The sequence below is a fragment of the Thamnophis sirtalis genome, unplaced genomic scaffold (genome assembly GCF_051295495.1).
Source record: "Thamnophis sirtalis isolate CommonGarterSnake01/CBP01778 unplaced genomic scaffold, rThaSir2_p1.2 scaffold_9, whole genome shotgun sequence".
Classification (NCBI taxonomy): domain Eukaryota; kingdom Metazoa; phylum Chordata; class Lepidosauria; order Squamata; family Natricidae; genus Thamnophis; species Thamnophis sirtalis.
Genome location: NW_028261389.1, coordinates 73,323,640 through 73,348,700, shown reverse-complemented (window position 1 = coordinate 73,348,700; position 25,061 = coordinate 73,323,640). Strand labels below are relative to the sequence as shown.

At 42.8% G+C, this 25,061-nt stretch overlaps 1 protein-coding gene across 1 annotated transcript in view; it reads right to left on the bottom strand.

Annotated features, from left to right (window-relative positions):
- The window catches only part of VWF (von Willebrand factor), a 183,449-nt gene extending 168,479 nt beyond the window's left edge, over nt 1-14,970 (bottom strand). The window contains exons 1-6 of the mRNA XM_087722260.1: nt 14,805-14,970; nt 13,064-13,121; nt 10,693-10,842; nt 8,557-8,659; nt 8,139-8,347; nt 1,200-1,324 (exon numbers count right to left, since the gene is read on the bottom strand). Coding sequence (XP_087578386.1) covers nt 1,200-1,324; nt 8,139-8,347; nt 8,557-8,659; nt 10,693-10,842; nt 13,064-13,121; nt 14,805-14,837 — 678 coding nt within the window. The 5' untranslated portion in view covers nt 14,838-14,970. The remainder of the gene's footprint in view (nt 1-1,199; nt 1,325-8,138; nt 8,348-8,556; nt 8,660-10,692; nt 10,843-13,063; nt 13,122-14,804) is intronic.
- Nucleotides 14,971-25,061: the final 10,091 nt, after the last annotated feature.

Here is a 25,061-nt window from a genome sequence, read left to right as displayed (position 1 = left end):
CATTCTATTTCTCTCTCTCTCTCTCCCTCCCTCTCTCTCTCTCTCTCTCTCTCTCTCTCTCTCTCTCTCATCTATTAAGTGCTTATCTGAGGATACACATGGAAGTAAGGCCAGTTGCTGAGGCACTGAGGACTTCACAAGGAAGCATTATATAAGCTTATCAGTTACTCATACATTTTTAATTGTTTGCTTTGTACCCACAATTAATCAATGCTCAGGGTGTGGGGTATTAAAGCTCTAAATCCTGCCCGCTGGCACCAACATGCCATGGCAGAACATGGCACACATACCCCATGTCTATTCCCAGGAGCACTGCATGTTTATTCCTGTAAGTATTTACATTTAATAAAGTTTGTGACGATCATACCACCGCCTTTCAGCTCCTCTTTCTTGCAAATCTCTCCTAGTTATTGATCCCTGGAGGGCATTTGCCTTGCATTTACAAGCGGGCAAACACCCCACCCCCCACCCCCAAAATATAGAACTGTCAGTCTGACAACAGAAGACTCAGAAGTACAGCCAGTCAGAATGTCCCTGAATCAATGCACTATTTTGTACTTGTTCGTTGCAAAGTCATGTCCAACCGCTCGTGACCCCATGGACAATGTTCCTCCAGGCCCTCCTGTCCTCTACCATTCTCTGGAGTCCATTTAAGCTCACACCAACTGTGTCAGTGACTCCATCCAGCCACCTCATTCCTCTTTTGCCCTCCCATCTTTCCCAGTATGAGCTTCTTCTCCAGGGAGTCCTTCCTTCTCATGAGGTGGCCAAAGTCTTTGAGTTTCCTCTTCAGGATCTGGCCTTCTAAAGAGCAGTCAGGGTTGATCTCCTCTAGGACTGGCCAGTTGGATGGCCTTGCAGTCCAAGGGACTTGCAGGAGTCTTCTCCAGCATCCTAGTTCAAGGGCCTCCATTCTTTGGCGCTCAGCCTTCCTTATGGTCCGACTTTCACAGCCATCCATTGCAGCTGGGAAAACCATAGCTTTAACTATACACACTTTTGTTGGCAGGGTGATGTCTCTGCTATGCTCTATTTACCAGAAGTCTTTTTTCAGTGCCATTGAAGTAGCCACTTTATGATCCATTGTAAACCGAAGACTACCTGTTTTGAAATCTTCTGGAGGTTTCCAACCCCCCTACCCCGTCCCTGTTGTTATTTTGAGTAAGGGAGGACCCTGAGTCTCGCACTGCTACACAAACCTTTTCTGCAGCCTCTGAGGAAATGTTGCATGTGTAGCTTGGAGGCATCACTCGCTGGCACTTCTTCTGTTGGTTACTCATGGCCCAGGAGTTCGCAAAATTGTAGCTGTTCTCTTCCAATATCCCTGAAATGGACAGGAGAGAAAGGGCAACCATATGTGATCCTCTGATTAGAATTCCCTTGTTAATAGACACTTATAATGGGTTCGGGAGAGATCTACATTGCAACGCAAAGCCTATCATTCTCCTTAAAAGCGATTTCCCCAAATTTTCTGTAGGAAGTTAGCACCCACCCCTCTCCTAGAAAAATGAATTATTTTAGGAAATATTAAAAAGGCAGAATGTTAATTTCCCCTGGATGAGAAATGGAGAAGCAAAATCCCCATTCCCTCCCCACTCTGGGGCCAGCCAGAGGTGGCATTTGCTGGTTCTCCAAACTACTCAAAATTTCTGCTACCAGTTCTCCAAACTACTCAAAATTTCTGCTACCAATTCTCCAAACTACTCAAAATTTCTGCTGCCGGTTCTCCAAACTACTCAAAATTTCTGCTACCGGTTCTCCAAACTACTCAAAATTTCTGCTACCAATTCTCCAAACTACTCAAAATTTCTGCTACCGGTTCTCCAAACTACTCAAAATTTCTGCTACCAGTTCTCCAAACTAGTCAAAATTTCTGCTACCAATTCTCCAAACTACTCAAAATTTCTGCTACCGGTTCTCCAAACTACTCAAAATTTCTGCTACCAGTTCTCCAAACTACTCAAAATTTCTGCTACCAATTCTCCAAACTACTCAAAATTTTTGCTACCCATTCTCCAAACTACTCAAAATTTCTGCTGCCGGTTCTCCAAACTACTCAAAATTTCTGCTACCGGTTCTCCAGAACCTGTCCGAACCTGCTGGATTTCACCCCTGCCGCTATACTTCTACCAGTTCTGCTGAATCGAGCCAAACCGGTGGGAACCAACCTCTGCATCTCACCACATGGCACCTGGGAGGATTACATCACCCAGCAAGGCTAAACCAAGCCTGGGACTCATGGCAGCCTACAAAGTTGCCCCTGCATGGCCTCGTGGGAGTCTGACAACCAATCAGAATACAGGCTCAAATTCAAAAGCCCAGAGAGGGCATAAAACTGAGGCACTCTCAGCATCTCTGCCCCCTTTTTCCCTTCACCCAGCATCTTCAAGGCATGGGATCCTGTCCACCATTAAAACCATCTTTCCAAGCAGCCACCATGTTTCCAGTGTCTTTTTCCCCACTTGGAACTGAACCCAGAAGGACATTTCTTCCAACAGATCAACTCACAAAAATCACTCGGGGCTCTTGCGTTTCTAGGAAACCCTTCTAATTGCGTAAGATACTCAGGATTTAATTCATGAGTTGGCTTCAGTTTCTAACTGTATAAAGGAAAGTGGTGCAGCTCAGGCCCCAGGGGAAATTTCCTGGCTTATTTGTGAGAGCACAGCCCCCATCACATCAGCCTGGAAGTTACAAAGTTTTTGGAATAAGACTCACACACAAACATAAACTTTCTCCCAGAACAATATTTCCCAACTTTGGTCCCTTGAAGATGTGTGGACTTCAACTCCCAGAATTCCTAGCTGGCTGGGGAACCCTGGGAGTTGAAGTCTATACATCAAGTGACCAAGGTTTGTTTGTTTATTATTTACTAGCCGATAACCCAGCATTGCCCGGGTATTTATTTATTTATTTATAGGGGGGAAATGTCCAGACCAAATGTTGGATTTTCCTCCTTACCAGAGGGAGCCCCCTTTTGGAGTACTGTGAAGCTGTTACCATGGAAACTCCACCACCCTGCACAGTAGAAATCATTTTAAGGCACAACAGGCTGTATCTTAACAGAACACACACCCCAAGAGGTTTTAGGGGAGTTTTACCCCCCACAATATTTGTTTCCAGAGAGTAAGTCATCTGTATACCAAGCTTGGTTGAAATTGCTCGAGGCGTTCCAGTGTTATGCTGGAACAGACAGACACACACAGCCATTTTTATATACAGTATATAGATTGTTATGAAATTGATTTGCCTCCCATCTCATAACCAAAAACTCTGGGTGGCTCAAGGTTGAAAAACACTGACCTAGAAAAAAATACAGCATGCAACAAAACCACAAAATTAGCCAATGAACAGCAACAGATGAATTGCATCTCACAGAGTTTGAGACCGGGCTTATATATGCAAGCAGAAGAAAACATCAAAAGAATTGTCCTAAGAATAATTATAATGGATCGGGAGCAACCTCAGACAGCAGGAATACGGCAAACACATTCTTTTCCCTCACTTCAAAACACAGTAAGCAGGAAATTCTACTTTTTAGCTAATATAAATCGCGTGCCACAGCTGATCGTTGGTTTCATTTATTTTACCACCAGTTCAAGTGAGCCAGTAGCATTTTTGCTACAGGTTCGGCCGAACCGGTTTGAACCAGTAGCATTTCACCCCTGATTCAAAGTTACAGCAGCCCTGAACAAGTGACTTATAACTGCTTTTCACAATTTAAACTGTTGCAGCATTCCCGTGGTCACGTGATCCATATCTGAACACTTGACAACTGACTCCTATTTGTGACGGTCGCCGTGTCCCTGGGTCACGCGATCCGCTTTTATGACCTTCTGACGAGCCAATCAACGGGGATGGCTCACTTAACAACTGCAGTGATTCACGTAACCCGTGTGGGAAGAAGCGTCGTCGAATGGGCAAAATTCGCCTACATGAATGTTTCTCTTTGCGCCGGAAATGTCGGGCTCAATTGTGGTCGTACGTCGAGGACTATCTGTAGCAACAACCTCAGAAACCCAAACCATTTCTTAAAAAAGAAGAACTGGTTTAAAAAAAGAAGAAGAAACGGATTGTAAATTCAGTTCCTCTATTCCTGCGGGGTGGGGGGGAAGACCCATTGCTAGCTGATCAGAGATGCAGAAAAATACTGCAATTATCTTTTATTTTTAAAAAAAGAACAATTAAGCTTCAAATAGGTTTTACACAGGGTATTTTATTTTCCCATGAGAAAGCAAACTGGAAGCTTCCTTCCTAAAAATAATACCAGCATGTTTATCACTGCTCATTCACCGACCTTCCTCCCAAGAAGTAAAACCAGAAAAGTGACTCAGAGCTTGAAGAGGGAAACATATGGAGTCACCATCGTCTAGTGCCTGGGAGCAAATACAGATTTTCTAGAGCATTTACACCACACAGCTGCCACCACTCAAACTATTCACACAATACTTCTCACAATGAGCAGCAAACTTTTCCCAGAAGACTAAAGGTTGGTGGTTACTTTTGCAACCCTCTCCACACCCAGGTAAAGGTAAAGGTTCCCCTTGCACATATGTGCTAGTCGTTCCCGACTCTAGGGGGCGGTGCTCAGCTCCGTTTCAAAGCCAAAGAGCCAGCACTGTTCGAAGACGTCTCCGTGGTCATGTGGCCGGCATGACTAAATGCCGAAGGCGCACGGAACACTGTTCCCTTCCTACCAAAGGTGGTCCCTATTTTTCTACTCGCATTTTTGACATGCTTTCGAACTGCTAGGTTGGCAGAAGCTGGGACAAGTAACGGGACTCACTCTGTTATGAAGCACTAGGGATTCGAACTGCCAAACTACCAACCTTTCTGATCAACAAGCTCAGCATCTTAGCCACTGAGCGACCACGTCCTTCTTTTTTTGCTGGAACACTGGCAACCTTCCAGACTAAACCCTGATGTGCCAACATTATTTGCCAGAGGCCTCTTAAAGCCTGTCTATTTGAAAACTAGAAGCATTTTCAGAAACAGAGCTAATTCAGATGCTTGGGTGGCCGCCGTGCTCATGTCCTCTTTTGAAAATCAAAAGAATAAGGAATAAAAATTGAAACCCCAATGGGAGAGAATATTTGCAGCTCAGGGTTGAATTGTGGCATCCTTGGTGGTGCTCTCTGAGATTGTTCGTTTTCTCTGCCGATGTTTCATCACCCAACTTAGTTCAACCTTGGTGCTCTCCCTGAGCGTGTTGTTTTCGTGCAGATGTTTCATCACCCAACTAGTTGGGTGATGAACAATCTAGCTGGGTTATGAAACAGCTGCAAGAAAGCCACCAAGTTCAGAGAGCACCAAAGGATTGAAGAAAGTTGAAGTCAGAGAGGATGGACCATCTAAGAGCATTGAGAAATGTCCCAGGAGACATTCAATGAAAGCTCCTTGTTTTCTTTGAAAGTTGAATCTCTGGAGTTCAGGACTTCTAGGGGAGGGAATATTCAAACAGTTTCCATCTTGCAAACATTGCTGGAGACTCCCATCTTTGCATCTTCGACCATGGCAGGAAGTAGAGAAGAAGGGTCTTAACCAGCTTGCCCTGATTCTCACCTTTTGTAGCTTTCCAGAGGGAGGGGTGCAGAGGTGGTATTCAGCAGGATCTGACCAGTTCTGGAGAACCGGTAGCAGAAATTTTAAATAGTTTGGAGAACTGGTAAATACCACCTCTGGCTGGCCCTGCCCCTATCTATTCTTTGACTCCTGAGTCCCAGCTGATCTGGAGGAAATGGGGATTTTGCAGTATCCTTCCCTTGCCATGCCCATCAAGCCACACCCATCAAGCCATGCCCACAGAACCAATAGTACAAAATTTGGAATCCCACCACTGGAGGGGCGGCATCAGGGGTGAGATTCCTCTGGTTCGCACCGTTTGGGCGAATTAGATGCTAGTTTTAGATCTGGTTCACAGAAAGGGTAGTTGCAAGGACTGGATGGCCTCGCCCATCCTTTCCCTCTCCTCCCAGGAGTCTCCACATGGCCAGTGCAGGGCCCACACAGAGGCTCCGGGAGGGCAAAAATGGAAGCCAAGGTGGTGCAGTGGTTAGAGTGCAGTACTGCAGGCCACTTCAGCTGACTGTTAGCTGCAGTTCGGCGGTTCAAATCTCACCGGCTCAAGGTTGACTCAGCCTTCCATCCTTCCGAGGTGGGTGAAATGAGGACCCAAACTGTGGGGGCGATATGCTGACTCTGTAAACCGCTTAGAGAGGCCTGAAAGCCCTATGAAGCGGTATATAAGTCTAACTGCTATTGCTACTGCTAAGCCTCCTGGAAATTATGGAAATATGGAAACAGGCTCGTTTCCAGCCTCCACTAATCATGGATGCAGCACTCTTAAACGGAGCCAACATTCCATCTCTTTTTAAAAAAAAATAGAAATAAATGTTTCTCAGGTAAAATGAATCATCTGGGCTGGAATAGAATCAAAAATAACAAGCATAGACCTTTCCCATTTGGCTTGTTAATGTATTGACTCTATACAAAAGGTTTCAAATGACACAACTGTTTTATTCCAGTAAGCTTTTTTTCCTGCCCAGCTGCCCCGGAGCCTTAATCAGATACGCTAAAATTCTTAAACTTTGTACAGCCATTCCTAAAGTAGAGGTTACAAGATGTTTAGAGGCACATTTTTGTGGCGGTCTCAAACCCAACTCCTGTCGCGGCTATACCAAGGGCAAAACCCTCCCTAAAAGGTCACTCATCACCTGCCATTTGCCTTCCAGCCCAGTGGTGGGATTAATTTTTTTACTACAGGTTCTATGGGCATGGCTTGTTGGGCAACTAGTGTGTTCATGCGCAGTGGTGGGATTAATTTTTTTACTACAGGTTCTATGGGCATGGCTTGTTGGGCAACTAGTGTGTTCATGTGCAGAGCTGCCAGAAGAAAAGAACAGCTCAGAAATTAGGGTCAATTTGGGAGTAAAGCCACAAGGGGACGGTGAATGGCCCCTCCCATAGCAAATAAAAGAGGAGTGAAATGGGAGGGGGCTTTTGCAGGAAACGATTCATTCGGTTGGTCGTTAGTGGGGGTAAAATTCAGCAGGTTTTGACAGGTTCTGGACAACCGGTAGTGGAAATTTTGAGTAGTTCGAAGAACCGGCAAATACCAACTCTAGCTGGCCCCAGAGTGAGGTGGGAATGGAGATTTTACAATATCCTTCCCTCAGGAGTGGAGTGGGAATAAGGATTTTGCAGTAGTCTTCCCCTGCCACACCCATCAAACCACACCCACAGAACCGGTAGTTAAAAAAATTGAATTTCACCACTCGTTAAATTCATTTCAGGAGTGTGAAGACCTGTCTGTGAATCTCACAGACTCTGTGCCCAGTCTTTCCTTGCATAGCCCCTCATTTGAGGAATATTTACATGGCAGCTTTCCAAGATAGATAAGGTCTGTGGCAGGGGTGGGTTCCTGCCAGTTCTAACCTCTTCTATAGAAGAGGTTCCACAAATCTCCAGTGCCGTTTAGAACCGGTTCCCGCTCCCTCCCCCCGCCCGTCTGCACATCATCAAGATGAAGAGCGAGAGGAGGAATTCTGGGAGTTGAAGTCCACAAGTCTTAAAGCTGTCAAGTTCGAACACCCCTGGGTTTTTTTTTCTAAAGGGTTAGGGGTGCAAGGGTCTTGTAACTTGATAGCTTTAAGACTTGCATGCTTCAAATGCCAGAGTTTCTGAGCCAACATTTTGGTTGCTAAGCAAAAACGTTGTTAAGTGAGTTTCACCACATTTTACAAGTTGGCCACGCCAACCAAGTCACATGGCCAGCAAGCCACTCCCATTCGGTCACATGGCCGGCAAGCCACTCCCACAAAGCAGGCCACACTTACAGAAGAGGTTCTAAAAAAAAATTGAAACCAGTTCTGGAGAACCGGTAGCAGAAATTTTAAATAGTTTGGAGAAGTGGTAAATACCACCTCTGGCTGGCCCTGCCCCTATCTATTCTCTGACTCCTGAGACCACCACTGGTCTGTGGTCATAAATATTCCTTTGAAAGACTGACCTTGCCAGACCTTGCTAAATTTGAATGAAAGGAATTAACATTCATTTAATAAAAGGGTTTTTGTCGGGACCAGGCCTCTGCCTCGTGCTTTTGGGGGAAGCCTAGGCCAGAACACATACTGAATACTCACCTTCCTGTGTCATGAAGTCATCTTCAGCAAATTTGTTGAAATTCCCACAGAGTCCACACGTCCTATTATAGTGTTTCTCTGCAAGGCTCAGAAGGACATTCCCGCTGGTGTCAATCTTCACCACGAAGCCATGCTCCTCACCGGACAGCTTATAATACCCAGCTTCCTTTTCCAGAAAGACTCCGTTTGAGGCATACGGTATCAAAATCCTTTTTTTTTTTTTTTTTTAACAAGAGGAAGTGAGAAATTCCCTTAGTATCTGGTGCAGAATTAGAACACACTACTTTCGATTCTGGAATACAGAGAGCCCTCAGCTTCCTTTTTTTTCAGTGCCATTGCAACTTCAGATGGCCACTAAATGAATGGGTCGTAAGTCGAGGACTCTCTGTACTGATGTCGACGTGACCGAAATGTTTACCTTTTTTCACCTTGAGTCACAGTGCCATTTAAGAACACATGAATATCCAAATATTCTCCAAGGTACAGAGAAAGGCTGGTTCTTTTTCCATTGTGATAGTCACCTGAAATGAAACAAAAGGTTAGCCGCATTTTTTTACTAACAATCACTGGCTTGCTCTCCTTTTTAACAATTATGGGTAAATTATGAGAAGCAATTGTTCTTATTGCTTTTATTTAGCATTATACCAGCTCTTCATTGTGCTTATTTCCCAGAAATTGTGCAAAATCTTCAAGGCCATCCAAATCAAAAGTTCATCCATTTTCTTTTTTAAAAAATGCTAGATTTGCTAAAATGTTTAAAAATATGTCTAGCAGACGTTGGAAATATAACCCCCCCAAAAAAGGACACATTTTATCATATGTAGTGGACCTATTTTAAAGCAAACAAAATCTGGGCAAAAATACACAGGTGGTTAGAAAAGATGATAGGGAAACATGTAGATTTTAAACCTGGACTGTTTTTATTAAGCATAATATCTGGAAAAACCTGATAAGAAAAGTATGTATTTGATATTACATGTCTTAACAGCAGCGAGGATTATATTTGCACAATATTGGAAAAATGAAGACGAACAGATAATTAAGATACTAGATTGTGCAGAAATGGATAGACTTACATTGGAAATTAAAAAGAAAGAAGACACAGAATATTATCATACATGCAATCTATTGTATCTAAAACATGAAGTTATGAATATGAAGAACGGTTGCAGGAACTGGGCATATCTAGTCTATTAAAGAGAAGGACCAGGGGAGACATGATAGTAGTCTTCCAATATCTGAAGGGCTGCCACAAAGAAGAGGGAGTCAAGCTATTCTCCAAAACACCTGAAGGCAGGACAAGAAGCAATGGGTGGAAACTAATCAAGGAAAGAAGTAACTTAGAACTAAAGAGAAATTTCCTGACAGTTAGAACAATTCATCAGTGGAACAACTTGACTCCAGAAGTTGTGAATGCTCCAACACTGGAAGTTTTTAAGATGATGTTGGATAACCATTTGTCTGAAGTGGTGTAGGGTTTCCTGCCTAAGCAGGGGGTTGGACTAGAAGACCTCCAAGGTCCTTTCCAACTCTGTTATTCTATTCTATTTCTATTTCTATTCCTATTCCTATTCCTATTCTTATTCCTATTCCTATTCCTATTCCTATTCCTATTCCTATTCCTATTCCTACTCCTACTCCTACTCCTACTCCTACTCCTACTCCTACTCCTACTCCTATTCCTATTCCTATTCCTATTCCTGTCCTATCCTATCCTATCCTATCCTATCCTATCCTATCCTATCCTATTCTATTCTATTCTAAACAATGTTAATAAGGGGTCTGGAGGCTAAAGCATACAATGAACCATTGAGGGAATGAGGTATGTCTAGTCTAACGAAGAGAAGGACTAGGTTGAACTGATAGCAGTCTTCCAGTACTTGAGGGACTATCAAAAAGAAGAAGCGTTCACCCTATTCTCCAAAACACTTGAGGGCGAGACAAGAAGTAACAATTGAAAGAACATCAAGGTGAAATCCAACTTAGAACTAAGGAGAAATTTCCTGCGAACAATGAATTGGTGGAACAGCTTACCTCCAGAAGCTTTGGATGCTCCCAACACTGGATGGTTTCAAGAAGAAACTGGACAGCCATTTGTCTGGGATAATATAGGGTGTCCTGCTTAAGCAGGGTGTTGGACTAGAAGAGCTCCAAGGTCCCTTCCAACCCTATTATTCTACATTCTATATTTTGGTAAACAGCTCCCATCTCCAAGCAAGCTCCCTTATATTTAGTTGAAATGCTCGTTCTTCTAATTTCCAAAAAGTTCAAACAAGGTTCAAGAAACATTCCACCGTATATTCAAAACTTAAAGCTCAAATTTGATTAGATTTTGAAGGGCAATTGTTTATATATGAAGAAAAACGTAAATTAAGAGAGAATATGGAGTAAAAATAAGATGACTGAAATGTAAAATGGAAATATGATGTAAAATGTAATAAGCATAATAGAAGATCTAAAGGGAGGGGAAAAAAACCAGGACAACCCTTGGTTGACAAAAGAAGTTAAAAAACGTAACAAAAAAGAAATTAAAAAACTTGGCTTGAAAACTCACCCAGTAAGAGGAAAGATCTCTTTTCACAGTCTCCAGCGAGCAGATAGCTGCAATCTCCAGCAAAATCATAGATCAGTTCATCAAAGGTTTTGATGTGTTCGTCTCCAAAAAGGCTACAGCGTGCAAATGGCGGCGAGAAATCTTTTTGCCCTGCAAGATTGTGATTCGTTAGCGTAGGATGTCCAGGGCCATAGAACCTTCTATGAAGTTCTACCGTTTTCAAATGAGGCGATGAGTATCAAGGAACCCTCGGCATTTAAACTAGAAAATCCAAACTCAACCCAGCTGGCCACACATTTTGTAACACCCTGTTCTCTCAAAAATAAGACCTCTCCGGATAATAAGCCCAATTGGGCATTTAGATTTAGATTTTACTTTATTTGTATGCCGCCCTTTTCCCTGAGGGGACTCAGGGCGGCTCACAATTCAGTGGGGAGGGAAGGACAAGCAAGTTACAAACATGAAGACAATACATCATTAAAAAAGTGCAACAGTCATACTATTCGAGTGGGGTTGAAGTCTTTAGCCCCAGGCCTGTCGGGACAGCCAGATTTTAAGGGCTACGCAGAAGGTCTGGAGGGTGGTGAGGGTACGAATCTCCACGGGGAGTTCGTTCCAGAGGGTCGGAGCAGCCACCGAGAAGGCTCTCCTCCGGGTAGTTGCCAGTCGACATTGGCCGGCTGATGGAATTCAGAGGAGGCCTAATCTATGGGATCTTATTGGCCTAGTGGAGGTAATTGGCAGTAGGTGGTCTCTCAAGTACCCAGATCCAATACCATGAAGGGCTTTGTAGGTGACAACTAGCACCTGCTAGTTTTAGCGCATGCGCTAAAATAAGCCCTCTCAGAAAATGAGCCCTCCCTGAAAAATATTATAAAACAGCAGCAGCCATGAGGTGACCATGCTCAACGCTTCCTGCACCTCAAAAATAATAAGACCCCCCACTACTTAACCCGAATTAATTTTAGAATATGTCATAAAGGTGTAACGGTATTGGAGATATATTGAAATTGCAAATGAACGCCAATAGTTAGTTGTGTCTTCTAATATAAATGATTCTAGATAAAAACATGTTTAAACAATGGTAACCAAATGAGAATTAAGGTACAGGGATAGTAAAATGTATAACTTTTCTTTCTTGATTTAAAATGTACAACATGATTTAAACGAAGTATATGTAAGGACTGTGGAAGAAACGCACGGAATATATTTGTAACCAATCGATACGCTTTCAACAAGATGTAACAATAGCAATAGCAATAGCAGTTAGACTTATATACCGCTTCATAGGGCTTTCAGCCCTCTCTAAGCGGTTTACAGAGTCAGCATATTGCCCCCAACAATCCGGGTCCTCATTTTACCCACCTCGGAAGGATGGAAGGCTGAGTCAACCTTGAGCCGGTGGGATTAGAACCGCTGAACTGCAGATAACAGTCAGCTGAAGTGGCCTGCAGTACTGCACCCTAACTACTGTACCACCTCGGCTCTTGCAAGATGATTTTTTTTTCCTTTCTGTTTAATTAAAACAATAAAAAAATTTCTCAAAAAATAATCATAATAAGACCTCCCTGAAAATAAGGCCAAACGCTTATTTTGGGGGGGTCAAAAGAAAATAAGACCCTGTCCTTTTTTCAGGGAAAGACGGTAGGCCTGCCCTACTCTCAACCCCTCCATGAAATGAAGTCAGAATAAGATATGGGCATGTTTTTCACTGAATGTGGCAACCATGAGCTGCGGGGAAAATGGAGACAAATCAAGGAGCAAAGTAATTCTTGGGGTTTCTCTCTGCCCCAAAGTTTTATTTTGGCAAAGCCCAGAGATTTGGGATGGGAAAAAAAGGACGATAAACACCAGTGGTCCTTCCCTCTGTGGCTTGACTGTAGGTCAAGTTAGGAAATCACAAGTTTCGTTAATATACTCTTTAACGGCCCTGTGGTTTGCCAGGACTGCCTCAAGGATCCTGCGTTTGGTTAGGAAAATCAATAACAATTGACTGATTGACCTAACAGTTAGAACAATTAATCAGTGGAACAACTTGCATCTAGAAGTTGTGAATGCCCTAACACTAGAAGTTTTTAAGAAGATGTTGGATAACCATTTGTGGTGTAGGGTTTCCTGCCTGAGCAGGGGGTTGGACTAGAAGACCTCCAAGCTTCCTTCCAACTCTGTTACTTTATTCTAACAAAGGCCTGGATTCAAATTACTTGCAATCCTTTGTACCAGGTCATTGCAGGGAACAATTACAGTCAGTAACAGGCCACAATATTTTACAGCATGACCACACACTGAGCATGTACTAATTGTGCTGGTTGTTTGAACAAGACTACCATGATGATAGCATAACCAAGCAGGCAAATGATGGATTTCTTACCCAGCGTTGATACAGGCAGAGCTAAGAGCAGTAGTAGTAAAAATCTGGATCCAATCATCTATGAAATAATTGTTGAAAAAAAGAGAGGAATTAGGAGAAAAATTCCCAACTGTGCAGCAGAATCCTATGATCGTTGGATTACACTGGATTTGCTCCAAGGAAGGGGGGACAGAATGTTAGCCCAGCAAAATCCCATCCATTGCCTTTTTTCCCCTCTTTCATTCATGTGCATTTACACCTAGTCAACTCAACTCTCCCAATGAAATAATTTGAAACCTGTATAGAAATATTGCTGGTGGTCAATTCAACGTTTTCTGAATACAATAGTCAAAAAAGTCCTAGAAATAAGGCAAGCCCCAGGGGAGCATTATTATTATTACTGGTTAATCTTTGGTGAGATTCACAGCCTTTGGGGCTGGTTGGTAGCTCAACAGCTCGAGTCCTAACCAAGAACCTAGGAACTGTTAAGGTAACATCGGAGGATATAAGCTGTTCCAAGTAGGTGGGTTTTTTGTAGAATTAGAATAATGTTGTTGTTATTTAAATCACAAATCAGAGCAAGTTAAGCTACTTTGAGCTCAACGCAACCTTAACAAGAATCCTGTTGTAGGACCTAGGAGAAACTATCTAGTTGAACTTGACTGCCGAGTAGGAATCTAACACCCAAGGCAAGACTAACAATCTGCTAGTGATTCAAATTTCCAGTGATTCTGCTTTTATCCAAAGTTCTAGTAATTCTGCTCCTATCCAAAATTCTAGTGATTTTGTTCTTATCCATAATTCTAGTGATTCTGCTTTTATCCAAAGTTCTAGTGATTCTGCTCCCATCCAAAATTCTAGTGATTTTGTTCTTATCCATAATTCTAGTGATTCTGCTTTTATCCTAGTAATTCTGCTCCTATCCAAAATTCTAGTGATTTTGTTCTTATCCATAATTCTAGTGATTCTGCTTTTATCCAAAGTTCTAGACATTCTGCTCCCATCCAAAATTCTAGTGATTTTGTTCTTATCCATAATTCTAGTGATTCTGCTTTTATCCTAGTAATTCTGCTCCTATCCAAAATTCTAGTGATTTTGTTCTTATCCATAATTCTAGTGATTCTGCTTTTATCCAAAGTTCTAGTCATTCTGCTCCTATCCAAAATTCTAGTGATTTTGTTCTTATCCATAATTCTAGTGATTCTGCTTTTATCCTAGTAATTCTGCTCCTATCCAAAATTCTAGTGATTTTGTTCTTATCCATAATTCTAGTGATTCTGCTTTTATCCAAAGTTCTAGTAATTCTGCTCCTGTCCAAAATTCTAGTGATTTTGTTCTTATCCATAATTCTAGCGATTCTGCTTTTATCCTAGTAATTCTGCTCCTATCCAAAATTCTAGTGATTTTGTTCTTATCCATAATTCTAGTGATTCTGCTTTTATCCAAAGTTCTAGTGATTCTGCTCCTGTCCAAAATTCTAACGATTCTACTCCTATCCAACATTCAGGAATGATCACTGCACCCAACACATTGTTCATCAAGAATTCTGTTTCATTAAAAAGTACATGGCTGTTGCCCAATCCTTATTCTAGGAAGACTTGTTTGCCTTGAATAAAATCAGGACAATAAGCCAGTATTCATCTTAAATATCTGCCCTCCTCACATTTATCCACAGAACCTGGAGTTAGAGTTGGCCTACTGGCCAACACTCAACATGAAGCATTGGCCATGTGGCCTCTTGGATGAAGAACAGCTTAGATACCTTTGCGTTGTGCCAGGATCCGTTGTCCATCATTAATCAGCCTCCCTGTGATCGGAGCCCACTCCCTTGCAGGAGGCTACATTGGACTGGCCTTGCCGGCTATTTATCCCCAATTGTACAACTCGAGCAGGAACTCTTGTTCGTTCGAAGGGAAGATAAAGGCGGGCTGTTGCTTCCGCCCAGCTCTTAACACAATGCTGTGATCAGGAAAATCAACTGCTTTAATGGTCTGCAAGAAACAATGAAAGGAAGTCGTATTAAATACTTTTGCAGGACAGATCAACCTTTGAAATGACAAAAAAAAATCTGTTTGGGTATGGCAAGTAAGATGTGAAAGCCAGTTAAATGGAAGGGGGGGAAATGCTGGATTAGCTCGCACCGGAGGGCAGGAGGAGAAGGAATGGTGGAAGCCTGTTAAACAGAGAACCAACTTAGGAGTAAGGAGAAATTTCTTGACATTGAGAACAATTGACAAGTTGGAAAGGCTTATCTCCAAAAGCTGTGGGTGCTCCATCACTGAAGGGATGATATATGATCATAAATTAGTAGGGAGTTGGACTAGAAGATCTCTGAGACCCCTTAAAGACCTAGGATTCTAAGTTCTAAAGTCCGGATGGTGTAAATGGATCATAAATTAGACATTTCCTGGGTTTTCTCTCGATGCATTTATGTAGTTTAAGTGAGTCAAAAAAACCTGTGCAATTACGATTGCTGAATACAGTAATAGAAGTGGTTAAGAACTGACCCTGGACCAGGGGTGAAATCCAGCAGGTTCTGACAGGTTCTGGAGAACCGGTAGCGGAAATTTTGAGTAGTTCAGAGAACTGGCAAATGCCACCTCTGGCTGGCCCCAGAGTGGAGTGGGAATGGGGATTTTGCAATATCCTTTCCCTGGAGTGTGGTGGGAATGAGGATTTTGCAGTATCCTTCCCCTGCCATGGCCACCAAGCCACGCCCACCAAGCCACGCCCACAGAACCAGTAGTAAAAAAAAAATTGAATTTCACCACTGCCCTAGACACACACCCAGATCCCAAAATTATGCGCATTGCATATTTATCTCAAAAGACATTCCAAAATGAGGCACATTTCAAAAAAGATAACAGTGCAAAATGGGATATTTGCGTTGACACCAGACAATTTCCCTTAAATGATATTAATATTGTCTTTAACATCAAGCAGCATAACAAACACTTAAGTAATTCCAAAAAGCTGCCCTCTTTTGCATGCTTCTCTGATGGTTCCATTATAATTTTGTCCTGAAAAACTACAGATTTGTGTTCCTCCGTATCTAGACTTATGAAAAGAAGGACCAGGGGAGACAGGATAGCAGTCTTCCAATATCTGAGGGGCTGCCACAAAGAAGAGGGAGTCAAACTATTCTCCAAGGCACCTGAGGGCAGGACAAGAAGCAATGGGCAGAAACTAATCGAGGAGAGAACCAACTTAGAACTGAGGAGAAATTTCCTGACAGTGAGAACAAAATCAGTGGAACAACTTGCCTCCAGAAGCTGTGAATGCTCCAACACTGGAAGTTTTTAAGAAGATGTTGGATAGCCATTTGTCTGAAATGGTGCAGGGTTTCCTGCTTGAGCAGGAAGTTAGACTGGATGACCTTCAAGGTCCCTTCCAATTCTGCTATTTTGTTATTCTGTTAAAGATACAGTTGAAAAGTGAATGGGTGATGTGGCTAAAATGGAAGCAGGCAAAGATGAGCATCTTGAAGAACTGGTGAAGTGCTAGATGGCACCTTCAGGAAGAGGATTCAGTGAACAACAAATAAAAAAAAACATTTCATTAAAAAAACATTTCAAAAAATATCTCAGGGGTTGCCACCAAGAAGAGCGAGTCACAACTATTCTCCAAGGCATCTGAGGATACAACAAGAAGCAATGGGTGGAAACTAATCAAGGAGAGGAACAACTTAGAACTGAGGAGAAAGTTCCTGACAGTTAGACCAATTCATCAGTGGAACAACTTGCCTCCAGAAGTTGTGAGTGCTCCAACACTGGAAGTTATTAAGAAGAGATTGGATGCCCATTTGTCTGAAGTGGTGTAGGGTTTCCTGCCTAAGCAGGGGGTTGGACTAGAAGACCTCCAAGGTCCCTTCCTACTCTGTTATTCTATTCTATTCTAATTGGTATGAATTTCTTCTCACATACTGTACTTAAATGACTGAGTAAATGGGACTCAAATGTTATGGAGTCAGAAAAATGAGTAATTAAGCAAATAGAATAGAAATAAATTTAATATTTTCATAATAACATTGATACTTCGCACAGAGCGGATAAGCCCTATTTCTACAGCCTGATATCCTTCCTGGAGGATGAAAATTAAATGAGCCAACATAATTTATTTCTTCAAGCTTGCTATACTCTTAATGTTGACATAGATAGATTACGTGAATACATGGTAATCTTTTGCACATTTCCTTTTTTTAATTTTTTATTTTTTATTAACAAACATGTAAAATACACACACACAAAACCTAGACGTATAACACATTTACACAATACAATACGAACAGGAGCTTCCTGTTCTTTCTAATAGCAATTATCAATCGATACCGCTCACCTTATATTATTTCCCCTTCTATTGTATTTCATTTGGATTTCACCATTCTTAACCCTCTTATTTTACTCATAACTTATTTTTTTTGAGTTTTGTAATATTCCTTCATTGATTCTTGTTTCTTTCCTCCATCCACCAATACCATTTATCCCATATCTGGTAGAGTTCTGATTCTTCTTTTCCCTGGATTTCTTTAGTTAGTTCGTCCATTTCAGCACAATCCATAACTTTTCATATTGTTTACTCTTCGCTTGGAATTAAGTTGTTTTTCCATTTCTGGGCAAAGGCAATCCTTGCCGCCGTAATTATATGTAGTATTAAATACTGGATTTCTTTTTTGTATTTCATAGACATTATTCCTAATAAAAGAATTTCAGGTTTCCCTTCTATTTTAACCCCTGTCTTTTGCACATTTCAATCCCCTCATTCAAGAGATATGGGAACTGGATGAAGGACTTAATGAATCTATTAAAATTAATCCTTCTCCTAATATTATTAATATTAAGCCTTCTACTAGTTTATATCTAACTTTAAATCTATTAAAATTAAGACTTCAGAAGTTGTGGGTGCTCCATAAGTGGAGGCTTTTAAGAAGAGCCATTTGTCTGGAATGGTACAGGACCTCCTGCTTGAGCAGGGAGTTGGACTAGAAGATCTCCAAGTTCCCTTTGACCTCTGTTATTCTATTATTCCTGATATGTTCCCTGTTTCCAAGGAAGCTTTCAATGTTGTATTTTTCCTACAGCAATCTCATTAAAAAAGGTTGGTCATGAACTGAGAACATAACCACCACTGATGATGATGCCTAGTTTGCATAATGAATCATCTGCAAGTAAACAACCAAACTCAGAGAGCACCTGGGTCTCCTCGTGAAAATATAACTTATGGAGTTCTACCTTAGCTCAAAAAGTAATACTTGAGAGAGAAGCATTTTTGGACCCTGATGTCCATCCCATTCTGAGCAGGAATCCAAACCAAAAACTTCCAGATACAGATGGATGTTTAGCTTTGATCACCTTGGGAAGTGGAATCCATGCCTATCTAGAGAACTGAGTCTATGGTCTTGGTATCCTGTGTGGACCTTTCCTCAAAGCCCTCTAAAGTCCTTTGCTTCTCAAAGCTATGCAGTCCCAATTCCTTCATCTCCTTTCGCAGAACCAGCTCTTCGCTCTTGAGCATTTGATTTGTTTCTAAGTGAGTTAAATTCACATTTGTTTCTGTCACTTTCATTCTCTTGGCCTCCGTTCCATGCTCAAGTTCACTGGGAAATTGTTACTAACTCAACTCAATGTTGTGTCTTCAACAAACGGGATGGGCCTTCCTTCCACTTCCTCATCCAAACATGAATAACATTGTTGAAGAGTTGACAGAACTAAGATTGAACACTGGGTGCTTCCTTTAGGTTTGTTTTCATCAAGAAAATCATCTCAAGCCAGTCCTCTTCGTTCTCCCCCTAATCAGCTTGTCAACTTGCCACGGCCAACTTGCCATGGTCACCCACCATGGTTAACTCACCATGGCCCACTTGTCACAGCCAAATCACCACAGCCAGCATGCTGCAGGACAACTCACCATGGCCAACTTGCCATGGTCAATTCACTGCAGCCAACCCGCCATGGTTAACTCACCATGGTCAATTCACCATGGTCAACTCATCATGGCCCACTTGCCATGGCCAAATCACCACAGTCAGCGTGCTGCAGGACAACTCACCCTGGTCAACTCATCATGGTCAACTTGCCATGGTCAACTCACCATGGCCAACTCACCCTGGTCAACTCACCATGGCCAATTCACCATGGTCAACTCATCATGGCCAACTTGTCATGGCCAAATCACCACAGTCAGCATCCTGCAGGACAACTCATCCTGGTCAACTCATCATGGTCAACTTGCCATGGTCAACTCACCCATTCACTGTTCAACAGTATCTTTACTGTTATTAATAACAGAGTTGGAAGGGACCTTAGAGGTCCTCTAATCCAACCATTTGCTCATAACCCCTGTGCCATTTCAGACACATGGTTTTCCAATCTCTTTTTAGAAACCTCCTGTGTTGGAGATCCCACAACTTCTGGAGACATGCTGTTCCACTGATTAATTGTTCTAACTGTCAGGAAATTTCTCATTAGTTCTAGGTTGCTTCTCTCCTTGATGAGTTTCCACCCATTGCTTCTTGTTCTGCCCTCAGGTGACTTGGAGAATAGGTTGACTCCCTCTTCTTTGTGGCAGCCCCTCAAATATTGGAAGACTGCTATCGTGTCTCCCCTTAGTCCTTCTTTCTATTAAACTAGACATACCCAGTTCCTGCAACCGTTCTTCATATGTTTTAGCCTCCAGTCCCCTAATCCCCTTTGTTGCTCTTCTCTGCACTCTTTCTAGAGTTTCCACATCTTTCCTACATCGTGGTGACCAAGATTTTTGTCTATTGGTGAATGTGAGCCTCATGTGAGCCTCTCTGACGCCTTGGTAATCCTTTTCCAATAAATACAGTCTCTTCAATCTTGACAGCAGGAGGCACCAATTCCCTTATCCCGGTGTCTACTCTCCTGCTTCCGAATCTGATTCTATTTAGGCAACTTGGAAGCACAATCCTACACTAGTTTGTTCTATCAAGAAATAAGTCCCACCGCGGATCTTAACGGGACTTTTCTCCAGGATGCTTTGCAGTCTCGGAAATGGAAGTTGAGTCAGACTCTTCCTATATTTACGGTACTAAGGCTAACAATCTGAGCCATGTCTGTTATTTATTTTTATTATCTCAATTTACATTCTCATCTCAAATTCATAATTTTGGCCGCTTACAAAAATGAATTGTCATCAGAAAGGTTGGCAGTGTCTCCCTAGTGCCTCGTAACGGAGTGAGTTCCCGTTACTTGTCTCAGCTTCTGCCAACCTAGCAACTCGAAAGTAGAATAGCAATAGCAATAGCAGTTAGACTTATATACTGCTTCATAGGGCTTTCAGCCCTCTCTAAGCGGTTTACAGAGTCAGCATATTGCTCCCAACAACAATCTGGGTCCTCATTTTACCCACCTCAGAAGGATGGAAGGCTGAGTCAACCTTGAGCCGGTGAGATTTGAACAGCCGAACTGCAGAACTGCAGTCAGCTGAAGTAGCCTGCAGTGCTGCATTTAACCACTGCGCCACCTCGGCTCTTTATAGGGACCACCTTTGGTGGGAAGGTAACAGTGCTCCATGCACCTTCCATGCATTTAGTCATGCTGGCCACATGACCACGGAGTCTTCAGATAGTGCTGGCTCAAAACTAGCGCTGGTTTTTAAGTCACCACAGTATAAAAAAGATGTTGGGACTCTAGAAAAAGTGCAGAGAAGAGCAACAAGGATGATTAGGGGACTGGAGGCTAAAACATATGAAGAACAGTTGCAGGAACTGGGTATGTCTAGTTTAATGAAAAGAAGGACCAGGGGAGACATGATAGCAGTCTTCCAATATTTGAGGGGTTGCCACAAAGAAGATGGAGTCAAACTATTCTCCAAGGCAACTGAGGGTAGGACAAGAAGCAATGGGTGGAAACTAATCAAAGAGAGAAGCAACTTAGAACTAAGGAGAAATTTCCTGACAGTTAAAACAATTCAACAGTGGAACAACTTGACTCCAGAAGTTGTGAATGCTCCAACACTGGAAGTTTTTAAGAAGATGTTGGATAACCATTTGTCTGAAGTGGTGTAGGGTTTCCTGCCTAAGCAGGGGGTTGGACTAGAAGATCTCCAAGGTCCTTTTCCATATTCTATTCCTATTCCTATTCCTATTCCTATTCCTATTCCTATTCCTATTCCTATTCCTATTCCTATTCCTATTCCTATTCCTATTCCTATTCCTATTCCTATTCCTATTCCTATTCCTGTCCTATTCTATTCTATTCTATTCTATTCTATATATGAAGAACAGTTGCAGGAACTGGGCATGGCTAGTCTAGTGAAAAGAAGGACCAGGGGAGACATGATAGCAGTCTTCCAATATTTGAGGGGTTGCCACAAAGAAGAGAGAGTCAAGCTATTTTCCAAAACATCTGAAGAAATAATGGATGGAAATTGAACAAGGAGAGATTCAACCTGGAAATAAGGAGAACTTTACTGACAATGAAAACAATCAACCAATGGAACAGAAGTTGCCTTCAGAAATTGTGGGAGCTTCATTACTGGAAGCTTTCAAGAAGACACTGGACTGCCATCTGTCAGAAATGGTATAGGGTCTCCTGCTTGGGCGGGGGGGGTGGTGGCCTGGATCTATGATGGCAAACCCATGGCACGCGTGCCACAGGTGGCACACGGAGCCATTTCTAAGGGCATGCGAGGCATTGCCCTGTTAGCTCCATGGCGCATGTGGGCACTGGCCAGCTGATTTTCAGCCTTGATTTTGGGTGGTTTTTCGCCAAGACTTTGGGTTTGCACAATGGGCTATTTTTTGCTCTCCCCAGGATCCTAGGAAGCCTCTGGAACCTGGAGGTGAAAAACAGATCCACCGGAAGTCAGAAAATGAGCTGTTTCCAGCCTCTGAGGGTGCAGGGATGCCATTTTTGCCCTCCCCAGGCTCCAAGAAAGCTGTGTGCGCATTCGCGGGGTGACGGCGGGTGGTAGTGGTTATGCACACATGAGCAGGGGCAGAGCACAGGGGGCATTAAATTATGGGGGTGGGCACGCGATAACGTGCACCCATGTGCTTTTGGCACCCGACGCAAAAAAGGATCACCATCACTGGCCTAGATGATCCACAAGGTTCTTTCCAGTGGTGGGTTTCAAAAATTGTTCGAACCTACTCTGTGGGTGTGGCCTCCTTTGTGGGAGTGGCTTGCTGCCCATATGACCAGATGGGAGTGGCCTGCCGCCCATGTGATCAGGTATGAAGATGCTGACGACACTTGTCAGAACCACCTTAAATTACCTCACGCACAGCACTGGCATGCATAAGAATATGATGTAAACTTGTTTTTTAAAAGGCAACTTTGGTTTGCATTAAAACAACTTCAACACACACAATGTTCTGATTGCACCACAAACGCAGTAGTCATCCTTACCTTTCACAGAGGCACTGAGTTTTATAAATATGAGCATGACAGTGTAGAATAATCATATCCAAGGACCAGTGGTGGGTTTCAAAAAACTTTGGGAACCTCTTCTGTAGGTGTGGCCTGCTTTCCGGGTCCACTGGTGGAACCTCTTCTAACTGGTTCGGTAGATTTGACGAACCGGTTCTACCGAATAGGTGCGAACTGGTAGGAACCCACCTCTGGTTCTTTCCGACTGTTAACCTGTTATAAAGTGTGTGATCAAAGTCTACACTCTACTTTACTCCTTCTTTCTCAAAAAGTCTTATGTCAAAACCTCAATCCAAGCTAGTTTGCCTAATGCTACTTATCCCATAAAGGAAACTCTGTGATGGACTTACCCAAGGCAACAGCAGGACAAAAAACATCACAGCAAGTCGTAAGAAAGCCAGAGGAGTAAGTACTTCAAGCAGGTCAACTCATCATAAAAAAGGCTTTGAAGATTTAAAATGTCTGGATGAAGCATTTTCTTTCTTTTTGGTCTAAGATAGCAAGCAAGTTGTTTCCTTATCACCCAGTTCCTTCCTTATTTGTTAATGGATTTTGGCCCATTTTAATCAGGGTGTCCTCCAAACACTTTGAAGGAGTTCACAGAAGGAGGGAAAAATCACTTACAGACCAAGACAAATTGTTAATCGTTGGCAATGCTCCTGTTGGATTTATCCGGGATATTTGGTGACTAAATTCAATGATCCTGCACTGATAACTCAAGTCTTCATTGTATACAGTACAGTGGTTTGTTTCAAAAAAAATTTAGAACCTCTTCTGTAGGTGTGGCCTGCTTTGTGGGAGTGGCTTGCCGGCCATGTGACCGGGTGGCAGTGGCTTGCCAGCCATGTGATCGGGTGGGAGTGGCTTGCCAGCCCTATGACTGGGTGGGCATGGCCAACTTGTAAAATGTGGTGAAACTCATTTAACAATGTTCTTGCTTAGCAACCAAAATGTTGGCTCAGGAACTCTGGCATTGAAGTTTGCAAGTCTTAAAGCTGTCAAGTTACAAGACCCTTGCACCCCTAACCCTTTAGAGCCCCCCCCCCAGGGGTGTTCAAACTTGACAGCTTTAAGACTTGTGGACTTCAACTCCCAGAATTCCTCCTCATCTTGATGATGTGCAGACAGGAGGGGAGGGAGCTAGAACGGTTCTAAATGGTACTGTAGATTTGTGGAACCTCTTCTATAGAAGAGGTTAGAACTGGCAGGAACCCACCCCTGATACAGTACTGCATTTCCCATCATACGTCCTTGGTAGACATTTCACTTCTCATCCAAGAAGCTTCTTCAGCTCCGATAGGATAGTGGGGAAAGGAAGTCTGCAATTTTTTCTCTGGAACTCCATTCCTACTCCCACACCATTCAAACGGTGTTCATCCCAAATTGCAAAGCTAAAAGTCTGTAGAAACATCTTCAAAGAAAAACAAGGAAGTCCAGTTGCCTCCTGAAAAAGCACCTTTGGGACAACCATGACCTGGATGACTATATACAATTATTATACAATTTGGGATGAACAACTTGGAATGGTGTGGGAGTAGGAATGGATTTCCAGAGGGAAAATTGCAGACTACAGGAACCAGGAGCACCACTCAGGTGACCCTGAAAACACAGATAAACCTCTAAGTGCTTCAACAACCTTCTAAAGGATGCAAATGAGCAACTGTCTCGAAGGAATATAAATTCCTTCCATTCTCCACCATCCAGTCAGAGTTGAAGAAGCTTCTTGAATGAGAACAGAAACATCTTCAAAAAATCAACAACAACAAGAATGTCCAGTTGCCTCCTGAAAAAGCACCTTTGGGATATTTAGGACATAATGATATATTTAGGTATCTAGGATAGGATATGACTATAAGCTCCCGGGTGAAAAATGTTGATCCTTAGTAGGGTGTTCTGGCCCCACTCCGTCCGGCAATGAACACAGACACAGGCCCAGCTGTTTGCCACTCTTTATTCACAGCAATTATAATCCTGTTGGCTGAAAGCCCAGACAAGACTCACTGGCAAGATGTTGGCAGCAACCCAGACTCCAACAGACACGGGAACACAAGGCAGACCAGACAAGGAATTCTCCAGATTACTACGAACAGTTGTGTCCTGCAAAAGGACTCCTCCCAAAGTATCTTCTTACATACTCTCTTGGGAGGGGCCAAGCCACAACCACCTGGGCTTGGTTATCTCTTATGAGTCTGTCTCCATAACTGCTGCCTCCGTTTCTCCGCCCTATGTTGCCTGGTGTCAGGGACAAACTCCCTTTGATCTTCCCCACTGCTCCATGCCTCAGGCGCCTCCTGGTGGCCAACCAGCCTCTCTGGTCCCTGCTCTGAGTCTGAACCCTGCCCAGGGTCCTCCACATCTTCCAGAGCAGACTCATAGGGTTCCTCGCTATCAGAGTCCATCAGCAGCTCCAACGGCTCCTTCTGGGCCACAACAGTAGGGTGTCCATTCTTATAGTTCCTTAGTAAAATTTCAGAGAAATTGGAATAGATTTAGAGTAGGGCAAAAGGGGAACTAAAAATCAAGAATGATGAAATGAGATGGAAGGAATAGCTGTAATTAATCTTCAGAAGAAGGGGTGACAGGTTAGTGCTTCTCAGAGATCAAGAACTGGACTTACCATTTGAGAG